Genomic DNA, 17,564 nt, shown 5'->3' on the forward strand with positions numbered 1-17,564 from the left:
AGCAGAGGCAACTTCTCTTCACTCCCCCTCTCCCCCTGAAGAGAAAGGGTCGATGGAGCCATATGATCAGTGGCACTGGCACCAGTGAGAGAAATCTAAGACACTGGCACCAGCAAGTGCAATATAGTAGGCAGCAACAATAATACTAGCAGCGTCACAAATACTTCCACTATTGCAGACACAACTTCTCTTCACTCCTTCTCTCCCCCTGAAGAGAAGAGGTTGTCAGAACCATAAGCAGTGGCACTTGTGAAACAGAAGCTGACTGAAGCTCAGATGTAGAAGAATCAATCATGGCAGATAGGTAACTGAATTGTAGGCAGCGGAATAGATGAGCAGCAGTGTCACTCCCCCTCAAATCCGACGACGTATGAGAGTCGAGATTTGGAGAAAGCAACACCGGTAATGACAATAAAGTTGCAGCACCCAAATAAAGTTGCATCTATCTCCCCCTCAAATCTGACACTGGTAGAGGGTCGAGATTTGAAAGAAAGAAAATGAAATAATAGTAAAGAGATTCAAACATGGCAGTCTCGTGGCAGAAACAAATGCAAGGAAAGGTGGAATGGAGATGGGCAGCCGACAACTGGAGGAAAGGAATAAAAGATGGAGAAGAGTCTGCAACAACCCAAAAAGAAAGAAGAAATAAAAATGAAGAGAAGAGGTGGCAATTTTTTTTTTCTTTTTCATATATATATTTAATGGAGAAATGAGTAGGCAGAGAAACTTTACCCACACAAATATGATGTGCATGAGAACAAAGGGATGAGGAGAGAACACCCTTCACGTGGGTAACAGAGGGGGAAGAAATATACCCCAAAAAATGGTATGGAAATAGAGTGGAAGAAATAATTTAAGGAAATAAAAGGGAATAAAATAAGAAGTATGGGATTGGTGGTGAGAAAAGAAACCATAAAAAAGAGAATAGTAGTATTAAGAAAATGGAATGTTTGGGAACAAGCAAGACACCTATCACGTGGGCACAAGAGGAAATGATGAAGAAAGGCAATATGTGATAAGAAACAAACAAACAAAAAAGGAACCCACCAAAAAAGAGAGACAAAAAAGTGCTATTTAATAATATATAGAACCTTTGTAAAAGAAAGAGGAGAAACATAAGGGAGCACAAGTTTTTGATAAACAAAGGGAAGTTCAGAGAAAGAAAAAAGTGAGGGTGCACGTGAGAGAGTTGTGGGCAGTCAGAAGAAGTGGTGTGAGGTGTGAGAAAACAATTTTAAAATATAAAGAGAAGTGAAACCCATTTATCAAGTGGGAAAAAGCCATACTGGAACGAAAAAACAAGTGAAAGAAATTGTGTCAAAAGGAACATCACATGTGGCAACAGAGGGCAGGCAGGCAGGCGTCCAAAGTGTGCAGCAGAGAAGAGAGCAAGTATTTTGCTCAGAAAAATGGAGAGATACAGAGATACAGAGAGAGAGATAGGGATATGAGGAGATAGACAGAGAGTTGAGCAGAGCTGCATGAGCGATACAGGCAAGCTAAGGAGCCGGGACAGTGCCGGCAATACAAAGAGAGAGTCAGCACATGTGCAAGAGAGCAACAACACCAGTTAAGGGACCAACGACAGAGAAGCACGGCATGACAGAGACAAAGGCCGGCTGGAGAAGGCTCGGCGAGCGGTGACGAGGCTCACGGAGGAAGGCGACGGCTCGGTGAGCGGTGACAAAGCTCACGGAGGACAGGGATCATGGTGATCAAGGGACGTACTGCCCACCAAAGGAAACAGATCAGGCCATCATGGCCCAGGGGCTTATTGCTCATACAGATGACAGAGAGGAAATTTAGCAGAAACAAGGTAATGACAATTTTTATTTTTATTTTAATACTGGAAGGGAAAGAAAATGAAGGAAAAAAAAAATGCAGTGACAAAAGAAGCTGCGAAAAAGGCTAAGGTAGAAAGAAAAATATGTTGATTATAGAGGAGAGGAGAAACAAGAGAATTTATAGTAACATGAAGATACGCCAACGACTCTCAATTTGGTAGAGGATCTTAAGGATTAGCCATTAGGCTCTGATACCATGCCAAAACATGAGAAGTTAGGATATGAAAATATAAGAGAATATGAAAATGAGAGAAGATAATTTTCTGGTTTTCAACTTGTATTCAGTTTTCATTGATTCTTCTTTTTATTACAAGCAAGCATATTTATACAAGTGGAAGTACAAGTAAGACAAAATACCTTGAGCTCCTAACCTTTGAATTCCCAAGGTCAAGCCTACCAAATTAGGCAACCAAACCATTCTTCCCTAAATTAAGGTAGGCTCCTAACCTAATTCTACCAATTCCATTAATGACTAAACTAACTAATTCATTAATGAGCTAGTAGACTAATTCAACATATGACAAATGCTAACAACATCAAGTCTAGTACAAGTCATTACTTGGAGACAATTCAAATGCCCAATCTGTCAACACAGCGGGCAGGATGGAAAACAATTTCCTCAAGCATGCCCCCTATAAAGACGACTCTTTTCTCTATTTGACATACTAGCAACTTTTTGTATGCTAATCATTCCTCGATCTCGATGCTTCTTGTAAATTTGAAATGGTCCCTAAGCGTGCAAAAGCTGAAGCTGGAATATGCCATGCAACACAGGGGATGTTCAGAGGGCACCTTCAGCCATTTATATGATCTGCAATGCATCCATCCAGCCGCTGTACCAAAAGTTGACAGCAATATTAGATAGAAACAAAAAGGTTCTTTCTTATAAAATCTAACTTCCATCCAAGTAGAAATAGAACCATTGAAAAATTAGACATAAATAACGTGATGTGAGGTCCATATTAGATGTTCCAATTTCCAAATCAAAAGGAAAATGGCTCTACAAAGTACAGAACTAGAGAGAGAGATAGAGAGATAGAGGAATTGGACTATGAGAACCATGAAAGGATTAAACGAACATGTCAAAAGCATCCAATAAAAATTTCAAACCTTTCAACAACAAGACTTTTGCAAATAGCCCAAACGGATAAAGCAGTCAGTTTTAGCCCAATAGCCCAGGCCCTTTTGTTTTGTGAATAAGTTTTTTTTAGGCTGGAAAAAGAGAGCATTTTTATTAGCAGGAAGCCTGAAGCCCGATAAGCTAAAACCCTAGCCCCACCAAAACCCCTCTTTCTCTTCGGTTTGCTTTGTTTCTCATTGCTTCATCAGTCTCTGTTTCTGGAAAACCTGAAGATTAGAAATGGTCCGAAGCATCAAGAACCCTAAGAAAGCCAAGAGAAAGAACAAGGTCAGCTCCAATCCACTTCCATCTCCTTTAATTGTTTAATTACTTCAGTCAATTGGGGTTTATCTTTCACCAATTCAATCGAATTGAATTCTTGTTTAGGGCTCAAAGAAAGGAGATGGGTCTTCTTCCTCTGCAATACCATCGATGCCTGCGAAGGTATGGCAACCAGGAGTGGACAAGTTGGAGGAAGGCGAAGAGCTCCAGTGTGACCCATCAGCTTACAATTCTCTCCATGCCTTCCATATTGGTTGGCCTTGTTTAAGGTTGCTCTGAATTTTATTTATTTTTCGTTTTGGTTGCCCAGAAATTGCAGGAAAGGCATAAAGTTTAAACTTTGAATTATGTGTTTCAAGTGTTGTAGCTTGATTAGCTGAACTGTATAACTAAGTTGAACTAAGCATACACCTATTGCTTTTTATTGATTTTTTGGCTGTTAATGAATAGCTTTTTTTAACTTCGGAAACTCTTATGACTTACGCAGACTATTGAATTATGTTTTAGAGGTTTCCAATTTATTGCTAAAAGTGAATTACTTTTGACAGCTTTGATATTGTACGAGATACATTGGGGTTGGTTCGGACAGAGTTCCCCCATACAGTGTATTTCGTTGCCGGGACTCAGGTGAGCTTTATCTTTTAAATTTCTGAATGATTTATTTCTCACTTTTCTTTCACCCACACGATAGTGATGGTGAATACTCAAACTTCTTGTTGTGCAGGCAGAGAAAGCTGCTTGGAACTCTCTTGGAATATTTAAAGTATCCAACATTTCTGGGAAAAAGCGCGAACCAGTGCCTGCCAAACCTGCAGATGATGACTCTAATATGGATAGTGAGGATAGTGATAGTGACGAAGATAGCGATGATGAGGAGGCTGGTGGATCTGGCGCACCAGTTTTGCAGGCAATATTTTGTTAGATCCCAGACTTGATTCATCTCACCTTCACAATGCTTAGTTTTGATCTCATCTATGTGCATTTCCATTTTTCTTGTTCTCATGTACAGTTGCGCAAGGTAGCTCATGAAGGATGTGTAAATCGTATACGCGCCATGACACAAAATCCCCATATATGTGCATCTTGGGCAGATACTGGTCATGTGCAGGTCAGACTTTATATCCTTGTATCCTGCATGAGTTCTTCATCAATTACAATTTATATAAATATGTACAAATTTTGAGCATAAAGAATAGATTATGACTACAAGTTCCTTATATGGTTTAAAAGAATAAACTCACAACTACATTAACTACAAGTTCCTCATATTAAACTGACGCTTGAATGACCATTTACATTATACTTTAAAGATGGATTAATCCTGCTACTCTTGCAGGTTTGGGACTTCAGTTCTCATTTAAATGCTTTAGCAGAATCAGAGGCAGACGTTAGCCAGGGAGCTTCTTCAGTTTTTAACCAGACTCCATTGGTTAAGTTTGGGCATAAAGATGAAGGGTTTGCTCTAGACTGGAGTCCACTTGTACCTGGAAGGCTTCTATCTGGTACTATGTACTATTGTTAAGTTAGTTTGATATCTTCTTTTTCTCTATCAAGGGTATTTAATAATATATTGCTTTTTTCATTGAAACTAATGATTTATTTATGTTTTTGATTTTAAAAGGGGATTGCAAGAAATATATACATCTGTGGGAACCAACATCGGGTTCAACATGGAATGTTGATACTACTCCGTATATTGGACATACTTCTAGTGTGGAGGATCTGCAGGTATGTAGCTAAGATGGGAAGCTAAAGTTCGATATGTTGTTTTAAAGCATATGGTCAACCTTACAATCTCGTAGTAGATTTCCTTAATCTTTTCCTATCCATTAATGATATTTTTTTTACCTTTTATCTTTGCAGTGGAGTCCTACAGAACCTGATGTATTTGCCTCTTGCTCTGTGGATGGGAACATAGCAATATGGGATATCCGTTTAGGAAAGTCACCAGCAACTTCTTTTAAGGCGCATGATGCAGATGTGAATGTTATTTCTTGGAATAGGTGATTAAATCGTGAATGTTTGTTGTTTTTGTTTGTTGTGATATATTTTGTGCTTCATATGATATGATGACCTTGGCACTCCATTTTTTTTTCTTAGGCTGGCTAGTTGTATGCTGGCATCTGGAAGTGATGACGGCACCTTTTCCATTCGCGATCTTAGATTGCTTAAGGTATGCCTTGTTGGAACTTCTGCATCCGTCTGACATTTTCTCTTGTAATTCATTTACTATGAGTGTTAAATTGGGTTCAATGATGCCATTTTAAGTTGATTGATAATCAACAACTAAAATGATATATCCTCTTTCCTCTATTTGCACGTAGGAAGGAGATTCTGTAGTGGCACATTTTGAATACCATAAACACCCCATCACATCCATCGAGTGGAGTCCACATGAAGCCTCCACTTTGGCAGTGTCATCTTCTGACAATCAGCTAACGTAAGTAATATTTAAAGACCAGATTAGAGTGATAATCCTACATTAAAACCTAATACTTTCATGCTTTCTATGTCTGAACTCAAAATATTTTGTCATTTGGCTTTCGTTACCAGAATTTGGGATCTATCTTTGGAAAATGATGAGGAAGAGGAGGCAGAATTCAAAGCTAAAACAAAGGAGCAAGTGAATGCTCCAAAAGATTTACCTCCACAACTTCTTTTTGTCCATCAGGTAAACAGTTTTGATCGACTGTTCTATTCCAAAAGCCCTCACTTGTTCAGTCATTTAACTCATGGTTATTTATGGTAACAGGGACAAAAAGACCTCAAAGAACTTCATTGGCATGCTCAGATTCCTGGCATGCTTGTTTCAACTGCAGCAGATGGTTATAATATTCTGATGCCTTCAAACATACAGACCACCCTTCCCTCTGAACTCTGATGGTGCTTCAAAGTTGAAGTTTGTCAGTTTGCTTCGTGCACCACAAAGTAGATATATTTCAGATCATGTTCCAATTGTGTTGTGAGCGCTTATGTACTGAAGCAATTACATATTTGAAGTGACAGTTGTTTTCGTTTTTTTTTCCTTCCCCTTTTTTGGGAGTTTGGTTGGTGTACGGAACCTCTACAAATTTTGAAGCAATTACATATTTGAAGTGACAGTTGTTTTCGTTTTTTTTTCCTTCCCCTTTTTTGGGAGTTTGGTTGGTGTACGGAACCTCTACAAATTTTGCCTAATGCCTTAATGCATAATTGGAAGTTCTTGATGATATCCTTTTTGATATATTTGTCCAATGAGTTAATTATCTATAAGGGCAATATGCTTATGCATCTATTTGTCTACTGGGATTTTGTACGTATTTAATTTACAGTAGCACAGAGGTGAAAGAAGAATTAACCGCGGTCAAACAATATAAACCCCCATTTTAATTTACTAATTTGCAAGGTACTACACATCAACAGTGAGCCTGTTGAGGAATAACAATCTTAATATTCAGATGAAATATGTCAAAGAATACGGAGAAATAAAGAACAGACGAAATCAAGTTTGAAGGACATCAGTGGAGAAATAGACAATTCTGAACAAAATTGATTTATATTTGGAGGGAATAATGAGCATGAACATGAATCTATGATGGCTGTTAAGTTCTCAAGATTTTCTGAAAAGGAAAAACATGATTCACAAAATTCAAAATTACATGGGCTGTAAAAACAATAGACTTGTATAGATCATTATAAGCTGCCTCATATGTGGCCCAATCCCCTCCATATGATTCCCTTTGACAACATTTTTCAGGTAAAGCAGCAATTCTTCATTCCAATGACGAGGAACTGAAACTGGCCAACCCATAACATCTACAAAGCATATTTTTCATCACCAAACTACTGTCAATTTTCTCTATGAATTGACAGGTTTTCCATTCAATTTAGGGAAAGGATCTTGCTTGCTTAAAACAACAACTTTGCTCTTGTGTGCAAAGTACCCCTTCACAAGATTTTTGTATATTAGTATGGCCACTATGCACTCCACCTCATCGAGATCCATGGATATCTCAAGCCATTTCAATGCTTTGACAATTACTTCTAACTTCAGCTGATGAGCTTTGATCGGGTCCTTCTGCTTTTGGATAATGTAACTGCACGATGAGCATGTGGTGGTCATGAACTGAATCTTCAGAGTAATTCTACTATCAAACTTTAAAAAGTGGAACAGGAACTTACATTTTCTTTATTAATCTCTGGTACACTTGGAGTTCTAGCTTCTCTAGGACAAGATATACACCTGATCTCAAGAACCTGTTTTATTTTAAGGGACTCAGTTTCCATCTTCCAGAAAATGATTTTTACCTATCTCAAGATTTTCAGAATGAAAGCCAAGCATACCGATCTTCATGCTCTTCAAGAGCATGTCGAAGTAGTCGGAGATCACCTCTTTTTAGAGCTTGTACAACATTCTTATACTGTGAAAGCATGAAGTTGTAAACTAGGAATTAGTCACAGCTTTCAAAAGTGGGGAAAAGGGTGGTGGGGGCAGGCTAAGGTTTACACTCATCTTCATTGAGAACACTGGTAAATAGATTTATGTAGCATACAAGTAATGTAACTAAGCGATACAGGAATTTCTCATTTCACATCATCAACCACATTAAATAATTTCTCTTGTAGGTAAAGGAAATAACAAACAAGTGACAGGGAATGACAAACCTCAACCAGGTTATACTTTTCCAGAAGCCAATCATTTGGTAAGATGCCGATTGAAAGCTTCACAGGTATCAAATATTTCAATATCATCCTATGCAATTACAAACAATGGAAAAATGAGTAGACAATAAAATATGGTACAAAATTTAATAAATCTCATGTTAGACTTCTTCTCACAAGATGTTTTATGATGAGTAAGAATATAAACCTAAAACTGCAGAAAACTAGAAGGATATTGATGTATATAACCATTTCTGTACGAAATATGAATTTCAGATTCAGGTAACACCATCATTTTAACAGAATGGAGTAAAATGATCATCCATCTATCTTATCATGATAGATACAAGAGGAGCAATTTGGCCAATTATCAAAATCAAATTCCAGTATCAACATCATACAAATAAAAAGATGATTCAAGCCGAAGAATATATAGGCACAACAACAATCAAGTCTATCATCCAGATGCAAAATATATGCAGCAAGCACACCTGAACCGAACCTTATATTTGCTTCACTCTGTGGATTGCAGTGCCTCAAGGCGTATGACAATTTATGATCAGCCTGCGAGGTGAAAAAAGTACATGTAGTGAATAGCACGGCCGGGCTGATGAAAACCTAGATTTTTTCTAGAGCTTTTGCATGCAAAGAAATAAGTGAATTCACGTGAAGTATAAGATGAGGCGTCCATTTAAATAATTTGATGACACATCAGCTGAGAGTGAATCTTCCAATTTCATTATTTAAAATTACCATAAGACATAGTATGGAACTGCTCATTTCTCTATCAAGTTTCTAAATTCCAGAAGTCAAGAATCCAGAGGGTGATCCAAACCAGAACCAAAAACACCACTTAAATGACTTAATAAACAAGAAACTTGCATCATAACACCATGGAATTTTAAAAATAAAAATAAAAATTTGGTCAGAAACACCATGGAAATTAGGTTACTTACAGCAGGGAAATTTTCATTGAAAACTTCTAGGCGGCCAGTATAATACATGTACGTGACCTGCATATCACAGTACAACAGTGAGAATAAACATAAAAACTAGTTGTAGATTGAGAACCAATTCAAAAGGGGAGGGGGGAGAAGAAAAGAAAAGGAAAGAAAATGGCATCTGCTCAATCAAAGTCAATTCCGACCTTATCTCTCTTAGGGAATTCCTCAAAATCAAATATTCTTGCAGTTTCAATGCTCCTTATCACACTGCGGCAAAGGTGAACAGTACCAAGCTGCAAAGTAATAAAAGTTAGTTCATCATAATGCAGTTCAGCTTATGTGTGTTTTACTCAGCATTGAAAAGAGTCCCCAATAGCTAATTCAGATATATTTGCAAAGAATTAATCAATTCATAACTGTGCATAAAATATTACCTTAAAGTAAACTTTAAACAACTGGCAAGTAACATATAATGCTCCAACACGTTTTGGTCCTTTTCCCTAAAATGGATACACCAATGAAAGAGTTAACATTAGGGATTCATAAGGTTAAACTATGACATTAGTATGAAAGTGTTAGTGTTATAGAAGTAAAAGTAAAGCAATGGTCTTTCATTTAGAGAGCAAAAACTACAAACCAAAGTTTTAGTAAGAAACGTGAAAGAAATGGAATATGAAATGTACGAAATCTTACAGCAAGAACCCCAAAAACTTTCATAAGGAAAGAACCAGCTCCCTTCAACTTCTCTGGGGACTTTCCATTTGACGCCAATTCCTTATCAGCCTACAAAGCCACACATAACAGTTTCACTTGAATCCTCTTCCAAAAATATCCACAACCAGTAACGAAATAAAGCACACATTTGTGTTAAGCAACAATAAAGCACATATTATTCTTTCTTTTATTAAAAGGGGGAAAAAAAAAAAGGGAAATTGCCGGTCTTACCCTCTCAGCTAGAACCCTAATTTCATAAGCTATAACATACAATGCTTGCAAAGCCCAGGCTGTGTCCCAGTTCCTAAACTCCTGAATAAAAGCACTGCACATCCACCACCACCAATAGTCAAATACCAATACCAGATATAAAATTACAACATATAACAGAATTAATCAAAATCAAAGTAAAAGATGAATACTTTGCAGATTTTTCAAAGGCTTGGTAAGAATCAATGAAGCTCCCGACTCGGTAACTCTGAAAAGCACGGAACAGATGAACCAGAATTTCACCAAATTGAGTGTCGTTATCGGACTGTTTAATCAATCTATTGGCGTCCTGTCACACATAATAACAGCACTAATCAAAACCCTAAATTTCCAATTGAAACAAATATATATATATATATAAATAAACATTCATGTAAATGCATGACCTGGAAGACGTTGAGGGCATCGGCGAGAGAGAGGATAGCAGGGTTGTTGGATGAGAGAGAGAGGAGCTGCTTGAGGGAAGCCCCGTCCTGGGTCGAAACGGCGTCGGAGAAGCGGTTGAGGTAGTCGTTGATTCTCCTGTGGGCCTCTCCCATGCTCAAGTACGCCATTTTTCTGCTCAAACTCCTCTCTCGGTAAGCAGACACCTTTATTTCTTGTTTGCTTGATCGTGTGAGAGTGAAGGGTCAAACGACGTCGTCAACAAAAAGGAAAGCGAGCGAACTGAGAAACGACAAGTCGTTTTACGTATAATTGGAATATCCAACACCAATCGTTGTCGTACATACCTTCTTCCAGCTCATAGCAGGTCCACAGAAAAGTTTGAAAACCATTAACAAGTAGTCTTCTTTGAAAGTTGAAAGCCAACTTCCACCAAACTGTCTGCAACAACAAGACCAAACCTTTAACCCTTGCATCTCACTCAAGCCCCTCTCTTTCTCTTTCTCCATAGCTCAACAGCAAGACCCACATCACAAATTCTCTAATTCTCTGAACCCATTGAAGAAAAACCAGAAGAAATTAGCTGGTTTGTCGAAATGGGTTCGGATTCGTTGCCCATGAAACCCACACCGATCCCAACCCAAGATGAAGAGCTTCCAAACCCAGCTACGGCTCTGCTCTCTTTCAACACAGACTCATCCACCTCATCACCTTCGACCTCATCTCCTTCTCACAAACCCAACACCACCATCATCTTCATCTCTCTCTTGCTCATCACCTGCATAGCTCTCTCTGCTGCTATTGCTTTCGCTTTCCTCTTCTTCTCGACCCCATCAAAGGCCACAGCCACGCCCGCACACAACTCCACATCAGTCGAATCCAAGGCTCGGGCTTTAGCAAAACTTGACCATCCAGTGGTTCTATTAGTTTCCTCAGATGGGTTTCGATTCGGGTACCAATTCAAGACTCCGACGCCGAATATCGGTAGACTCATCGCCAATGGGACCGAGGCCGAGCAGGGTTTGATTTCTGTGTTCCCGACTCTAACATTTCCTAACCATTACTCAATTGTCACAGGTCTTTACCCTGCTTATCATGGAATAGTCAACAATCACTTTGTGGATCCGCACACAGGGGAGTTTTTCAACATGGGAAGCCACGAACCCAAGTGGTGGCTAGGTGAGCCCTTGTGGGAGACTGTGGTCAATCATGGTTTGAAGGCTGCCACTTATTTCTGGCCGGGTTCTGAGGTAAATAAAGGTTCTTGGACTTGCCCTGAAAAGCTTTGCATGCAGTATAATGGTTCTGTTCCTTTTGAGCAAAGGGTTGATAGTGTTTTGAACTACTTTGATCTGCCTAGTAGTGAAATTCCTGCGTTTATGACTCTGTATTTTGAGGACCCTGATCATCAGGGTCACCAGGTTGGGCCTGATGATCCTGAGATTACTGAAGCTGTTGCTAGAATTGATAGGATGATTGGGAGGTTGATTGAAGGTTTAGAGAAAAGAGGGGTCTTTGAGGATGTTTCTGTCATTTTGGTGGGTGATCATGGGATGGTTGGTACTTGTGATAAAAAGCTAATTTACCTAGATGATTTGACCTCTTGGATTGAAATTCCTGATAATTGGGTCCTGTCACATACTCCGTTACTTGCTATTCGTCCGCCTTCAGGAATTGATCCTTCAAATGTTGTTGCTAAGATGAATGAAGGATTGAAATCAGGGAAAGTTGAGAATGGGAAAAATTTGAGAATGTATCTTAAGGAGGAGCTTCCTAGTAGGCTCCATTACGCAGCGAGTGATCGAATTCCGCCTATAATAGGGTTGGTTGAAGAGGGGTTTAAGGTAGAACAAAAGAGGACGAAGCGGAGAGAATGTGGAGGATCACATGGTTATGACAATGCTGTATTTTCCATGAGAACCATATTCGTTGGGCATGGTCCTCAGTTTGCAAGAGGTCGCAAGGTTCCTAGTTTTGAAAATGTCCACATATACAACTTGGTCACTACGATTCTTAATATTCAGGGTGCTCCTAACAATGGATCTCTATCATTTTCAAAGTCTGTTCTTTTGCCTAGTGCTTAGTATCCACCCCCAAGCATATCCCAGGTGGATTCAGCTGGTTGAAGTTTGAGCGGTGGTTGGCGAATTCGGCTATCATGGAACCGTATTTGCGACATGCTTAGTTTCAGGCAAGTGTGATGTACACTATTTGAAGCATGATGAAGCATAATAGAAGGTATTGTTCCATCTGTTTGCTTCATGTAATAGGAGCTACCATGAACAGGATCCAGCCTCTAAATTCTGAGTTGTAATTTTTGTAACTTTGTAAAGAGACATCATCTGGTAGTATAAATTAGTGTTGTCTAAATATATGTAATTTTGAGTTCATATTAAAGAGCAATCCCTATTTCAACCTCGATGGTTTGGGAATTCATATCTAGACAGTTAAAAAATCTGTGTTTGGCAGCACTTCTGCAATCTCTTAAATTCAAAGCAATCTTTCTTTTGTTGCCTTTTGGTTTTCTTGAGGAACTTTCAAAGCAATCTTTATAATAGATCAATAGAGATTAGAGTTCTCTTATGGTAGTAACATCATGTGATTTTCTTTTATTTTTGTTTTGGGGGTGTTTGGGTAAGCTGAATCTTAAGGCATCAGCCAAAAAGGCAGACCCTCTTTATGGCCCAAGTGGGCTAGATGGTTAGCAGCTGGTTCTTCTCGCGGCCTATTTAAAGTTTTGTTGACTTTTATAATTCTAGTGAATAATGCAAAACTCAATTACTTTTCCAAAATATTCCCTTTACTGAATATAAAATATCAACTCACTAGAAATCTTTTTTTTTTTCCCTTAAAAAAAAATTCTTAACTGAGAAAGAAATAACACGTTAATATAAAGAGAATTTTGAAGTTAAATACGAAATTACACAATATTTTCATTTTAAATATTAAAAAAATTTAGATTAAATACCAGTTGGAAAGTCAACAAAAACTAATATAAATATTACTAAAATGTAATGTTATTATGTCATTTGTCACTTATGCAATCACAAAAACAGCCCTTACCCAACTTTTAATTATTACGTTCTTAAATTTGTGTGTTACCATATGTCCTAACTAAAAATTTATATGCATAAAACTGCAACTACAATGCAGGATTATTTGTATTTTTTTTTATAATACAAAAGAAAACTAAATGAAAAGGAAAAATTATTATTTATATATATATATATATATATATATATATATATATTTTTGGTCTGAACCACGAGGTGGCCCTGGATGGGCCCCAACTATGGGTGGCACCTTTAAGCCTTAATCACAATCCAGACTAATCCCCGCTCACACCGGGTCGGCCCGTAAGGGGTAAAGTGCTAGCTAAAGTGGTGACTCCATGCGAGAGCAGGGATCGAACCCCTAACCTCTCTTAAGGAATGAGAGTGCCGAACCACTCACACCAACCACCTTGGTTTATTATTATTTATATTTTGAACCCTATTAAAGGGCGGAATACCCTATTTTCTCTCTGTTTTTTTTAATATATGGGATATTTTTTTTAAAAAAAGTGTGGGGTTTAAATAGAAAAACTCTAAATATATCTTCTTCTTTTTTAAAAAAAAATTATTGAAATTGGAAAGTAAGAAGTAGAATCAAAATCAACCAAAAACTAACATCGTCTTCTGGTTCACACACACAGCACTGGATGCTATCACACACACAACTCGTCTTCTTTAAAGCCATGGCCTTTCTTCTTCGGCGGCTTTGACCCTCACGTACATGTAGAGTTCACCCACCTCAGCTTTCTCAAAATCTTCAAAAGCTCTGTTATTTAATTACCTTTTTCTATATTTTCTCCATTTTTTTTTCAAGTCAAATGGCTGATGTTTTTCGATTACCATTCCATTCACTGCGTTTCTCTTCGTCTCTGCTCACCTCCTTCACCTCCTCCTTCAATTCTCTCCAACCGGGCCTCCCACCCAATCAAAACCCATATAAAAGGGTTTATCCTCTTTCATATTCGTCTGTTACTCGCGTTGCTTTCAGACCCAGAAAGCAGTTGGTGCATTTCAAGGTAATTCTAACCATAACTAGTCATTTTCTTCCAATTATTTCTTATCTACTCAATATTTGCTTGAATTTGAAAGGACCCATTAGTTGGGATATTGTAATTGGGTCATATATTGTAAGCCTTTGGGAAATTTGTTTGTGAATGAGTTCAATTACCAAGTTTTCTGCACATTATAAGTATTTTAGGGAAACCCATTTGTCTAAATTGTTTTGTTCAATTGCATTTCGGAGCTTTGTTTGCTTATCTGTTAAAGTTGAAATTCGGGTTAGCAAATTTTCAGTTTTTCAGTTTTTCTTCACTTCACCCGGAAAGGCCCACATTACTGAGGAAAATCTGATTGGAAATTATTTTTTGTTAGTTTTCCCCAAGTTTTGGATTAAGCTGATAATTAGTGAATGTCTTATAGCTTCTTGTGTATTTGTTGTACCCTTTCCTGCATGCAGGTACAGGCAACTGTTGCTGAAAAAGACAAAGACCAGCCAAAATGGTGGGAAAGAAGTGTTCCAAATATGGTTGACATTCATTCTACACAAGAATTTTTGAGTGCTTTAGGCCAAGCTGGTGATAGATTAGTTATTGTAGAATTCTATGGGACTTGGTGTGCTTCTTGCCGTGCATTATTTCCTAAGGTAATCTTCTTTGTCACTTGAACATTTCTTCATAATTTTGTTCCAGTTTTTAACTACTTGGAGAAATAAAAGTCAATTCATCTTCATTCCTTCTAGTTACTTTATGCGTAAAAAACTTTCGTATAGCTTCTGAGACAATAAATCCGTAGTTGTTTGACTTTTAAACAAGCGGCGAAGAAGGTAATGTTCATATGCATGTATGTGTAAATACATACATGTATACATAGGATTGGTGTCATTGAAACCTTTCCTGGTTTGCGCTTGCTAACTTGAACTGTAAGACTTCAAGTTCATTGGAATGGTTTGATTCCAGATTTCAAATGTACCCAAGGAAGCAGTGGCATGTCTTGTTGGAGAACTCAGAACTAATTCCGGTCAGCTGAGTGTTTTCTTTGGTTGTTTCACTTTTTCCTGGTTATATTGCATGCCGCCTATGTTATAAATAAACAAGAAATCACCCAGTTCAAATTGCTGTACATATGTTTTTGAAGAGGCGAGATGGCTCTACTACCCAAAGATTCAGCTTAAATGTCCAATGGAACATAAGAAGCCTTCAATATTAAAAGTTCCTTTCGTAAAAATCTCCTGGAAACTACTTCACTTCAATGGAAACTTAGATAATGTTGAATGTATCACACTTGATTTTATATAGTTGAGGTGCTGTGTTCCTGATATTGTTGTTTAATGCATGTGTCAGCTCTGCAGAACAGCTGAAGACCACCCTGAGATTTTATTCCTGAAAGTGAATTTTGACGAGAACAAGCCAATGTGCAAAAGTATGAACGTGAAGGTACTTCCCTATTTCCACTTTTATCGTGGAGCTGAGGGACAGCTTGAATCCTTTTCGTGTTCACTTGCTAAGGTACTTATTGAACTTCTGTTTTCTTTTTCTTTTTCTTTTTTTCTTTTTTTGTGTTATCATTTAGGTTACCGGGAAGAATGTTGAATCTTATGATTTTTATAGTGTCTCTTTTCTTTTTACACCTTAGAAAACTGGTTGTACCCTCTGAAGCACCTACTTTTTGAAAAATGGGAACCATAGTTGGCATAAAACTCCAACTCTGATTAGTTTAGCTGAATAAAGGAGGATTAGTAAACTTGAATGGCATACTGTTGGAAACAATCATCTTCCATTATCGTCTTTTCATTGTGTTAGATTTATATGTGTGATGCAGGTAATGTGGATGCTGAAGTTTTAGTATTGCTCCTAATGCTTTTAGGAAATTTCACATCTATTTTTCATTTCAAATGACCTGATTGTGTCCATAATCTTATGCAGTTCCAGAAGTTAAAGGATGCTATTGCATTACACAACACAGCTCGTTGCAGCATCGGCCCTCCAAAGGGAGTCGGAGATCTTACACTGGAACCTTCCTCAGTTCCGAAGGACAAGCCCTCGGAATCTGCTTCATCATAGAACTTCTTCAACTCAATTGTATTTAAGAAAATCGGTCCATAGTATCAAACCCCACAATAGTCAGCTTCAGCTTGGTACTTGTATTCTGTATATTTGCTCCCTCCCCCTACGCAAAACAACGCAAAGCACGAGTTGCTGTTCTGCCACATTCTTTGTCATTCTTATTCTGGATGTCATGTATTTACTTGAAAATTCTGTGGACAAAGAAGTTCCAGGTTCATAATATATGATAGGAGTGATTCTTTCTTTCTCCGAGTTTAAAACAGCTGGACAATCAGGTTGAAGTTTGCTTATTTGGAAAATCATTTTCTCTATTTATCTTTCTCGTATCGTCTCTTTAATCTGTTTATCTTTCTCTTCTCGTCGTTATATTTTTTTCTCTTGCTCAACAAAATAATAAGGCTTTTTATCACAAATTGTCCTTGAGGTTTACGAAATTATCACCTTTCGTCCCTAACGTTTCTTATTTTACACTAATGATCCTTAAGGTTACTCTCCACACATCAAAATGTTCCCTATCGTTAGTTTCTGTCAAATTTTTGGTTAAATTGCTGATGTGGCACATGTGTAGAGGCCACACATCCAATGGTACAGAGCCACATGGTTTTAAATATAATATAATATTTTTTAAATATTTTTAAAACTTAAAATTCATTAAAAAATAAATTAAAGTAACTTAAATTATATTTTTTTAATTTTAAAATATCTTTCATGCTCTTTTCAAATAGAGAGAGAAAGAGAGAGAGAGAGAGAGAGAGAGAGAGAGGAGGCAGAGAGTAGTGGGTCTTCGAGGGGGGGAGGGAAAGAGAACACAATAAAAATATATAATAAAAAAATATTTAAGTTGCTTTTATTTATTTATTTAATAGAGTTTAAGTTTTAAAAATATTTTTAAAATATTATATTATATTTAAAGCCACATGGCTCTATACCATTAGATGTGTGGGCACCACACATGTGCCACATCATCAATTTAATAGAAAATTTGATTGAAGCTAATGGCGGGGACCATTTTGATGCATGGAGGTAACCTTAAGGATCATTAGTGTCACAAAAAAAGTTAGGGACAAAAAGTGATAATTTCGCAAACCTCGAGGACCATTTGTTATAAAAAGCCAAATAATAAAAACATTAAAAGATACAGTAAATATTTATTCTTAAAAAACAAAATAAATTAAAGGTAACTTTATTTTGTGGTGTGGGCCCTTTTCGGTTTTGTGTATGATGGGCCACGTGTAGTGTTTGTTTGGGCC

The 17,564-nt window shown here is 37.5% G+C and overlaps 4 protein-coding genes across 4 annotated transcripts; 3 read left to right on the top strand and 1 right to left on the bottom strand.

The window, feature by feature from the left end:
• Positions 1-3,090: 3,090 nt before the first annotated feature.
• Positions 3,091-6,347, top strand: LOC110751134 (Transducin family protein / WD-40 repeat family protein). The gene is made up of 12 exons (XM_021951564.2): positions 3,091-3,252; positions 3,352-3,515; positions 3,795-3,873; positions 3,971-4,153; positions 4,256-4,354; positions 4,583-4,748; positions 4,868-4,974; positions 5,110-5,249; positions 5,347-5,419; positions 5,571-5,686; positions 5,800-5,917; positions 5,999-6,347. Exons 1-12 carry the CDS (start codon positions 3,205-3,207, stop codon positions 6,125-6,127), a joined length of 1,422 nt encoding a protein of 473 aa, XP_021807256.2. The 5' UTR covers positions 3,091-3,204; the 3' UTR covers positions 6,128-6,347.
• Positions 6,348-6,762: 415 nt separating this feature from the next.
• Positions 6,763-10,442, bottom strand: EER5 (proteasome family protein). Its single transcript, XM_021951423.2, has 12 exons — positions 10,202-10,442; positions 9,968-10,104; positions 9,777-9,870; positions 9,525-9,614; positions 9,266-9,331; positions 9,035-9,124; positions 8,844-8,900; positions 8,390-8,451; positions 7,891-7,978; positions 7,570-7,646; positions 7,408-7,482; positions 6,763-7,322 (listed from the first exon to the last, which is right to left on the bottom strand). The coding sequence occupies exons 1-12, from the start codon at positions 10,367-10,369 to the stop codon at positions 7,085-7,087; spliced, it is 1,242 nt and encodes a 413-aa protein (XP_021807115.1). The 5' UTR covers positions 10,370-10,442; the 3' UTR covers positions 6,763-7,084.
• A 145-nt stretch (positions 10,443-10,587) lies between these two features.
• LOC110751007 (Alkaline-phosphatase-like family protein) lies at positions 10,588-12,620 on the top strand. Its single transcript, XM_021951422.2, has one exon. It carries the CDS (start codon positions 10,796-10,798, stop codon positions 12,281-12,283), a length of 1,488 nt encoding a protein of 495 aa, XP_021807114.1. The 5' UTR covers positions 10,588-10,795; the 3' UTR covers positions 12,284-12,620.
• A 1,229-nt stretch (positions 12,621-13,849) lies between these two features.
• On the top strand, positions 13,850-16,557 carry ACHT2 (atypical CYS HIS rich thioredoxin 2). The gene is made up of 4 exons (XM_021951571.2): positions 13,850-14,268; positions 14,709-14,894; positions 15,592-15,756; positions 16,174-16,557. The coding sequence occupies exons 1-4, from the start codon at positions 14,071-14,073 to the stop codon at positions 16,309-16,311; spliced, it is 687 nt and encodes a 228-aa protein (XP_021807263.1). The 5' UTR covers positions 13,850-14,070; the 3' UTR covers positions 16,312-16,557.
• Positions 16,558-17,564: the final 1,007 nt, after the last annotated feature.

The sequence above is a fragment of the Prunus avium genome, chromosome 7 (genome assembly GCF_965620075.1).
Source record: "Prunus avium chromosome 7, drPruAviu1.hap1.1, whole genome shotgun sequence".
Lineage (NCBI taxonomy): Eukaryota > Viridiplantae > Streptophyta > Magnoliopsida > Rosales > Rosaceae > Prunus > Prunus avium.

Excerpts from the sequence above, each read along its gene's own strand:
- ACHT2 (XM_021951571.2), top strand. The coding sequence starts at position 14,071 with ATGGCTGATGTTTTTCGATTACCATTCCATTCACTGCGTTTCTCTTCG. Across the intron at positions 14,895-15,591 it reads GCCGTGCATTATTTCCTAAG|CTCTGCAGAACAGCTGAAGA; the intron begins GTAATCTTCTTT and ends TGCATGTGTCAG. Across the intron at positions 15,757-16,173 it reads TTTCGTGTTCACTTGCTAAG|TTCCAGAAGTTAAAGGATGC; the intron begins GTACTTATTGAA and ends AATCTTATGCAG.
- LOC110751007 (XM_021951422.2), top strand. The coding sequence starts at position 10,796 with ATGGGTTCGGATTCGTTGCCCATGAAACCCACACCGATCCCAACCCAA.
- EER5 (XM_021951423.2), bottom strand. The coding sequence starts at position 10,369 with ATGGCGTACTTGAGCATGGGAGAGGCCCACAGGAGAATCAACGACTAC. Across the intron at positions 10,105-10,201 it reads ATGCCCTCAACGTCTTCCAG|GACGCCAATAGATTGATTAA; the intron begins GTCATGCATTTA and ends TATGTGTGACAG. Across the intron at positions 8,901-9,034 it reads AATTCCCTAAGAGAGATAAG|GTCACGTACATGTATTATAC; the intron begins GTCGGAATTGAC and ends TGTGATATGCAG.
- LOC110751134 (XM_021951564.2), top strand. The coding sequence starts at position 3,205 with ATGGTCCGAAGCATCAAGAACCCTAAGAAAGCCAAGAGAAAGAACAAG. Across the intron at positions 3,516-3,794 it reads ATTGGTTGGCCTTGTTTAAG|CTTTGATATTGTACGAGATA; the intron begins GTTGCTCTGAAT and ends TACTTTTGACAG. Across the intron at positions 5,918-5,998 it reads AACTTCTTTTTGTCCATCAG|GGACAAAAAGACCTCAAAGA; the intron begins GTAAACAGTTTT and ends TTATGGTAACAG.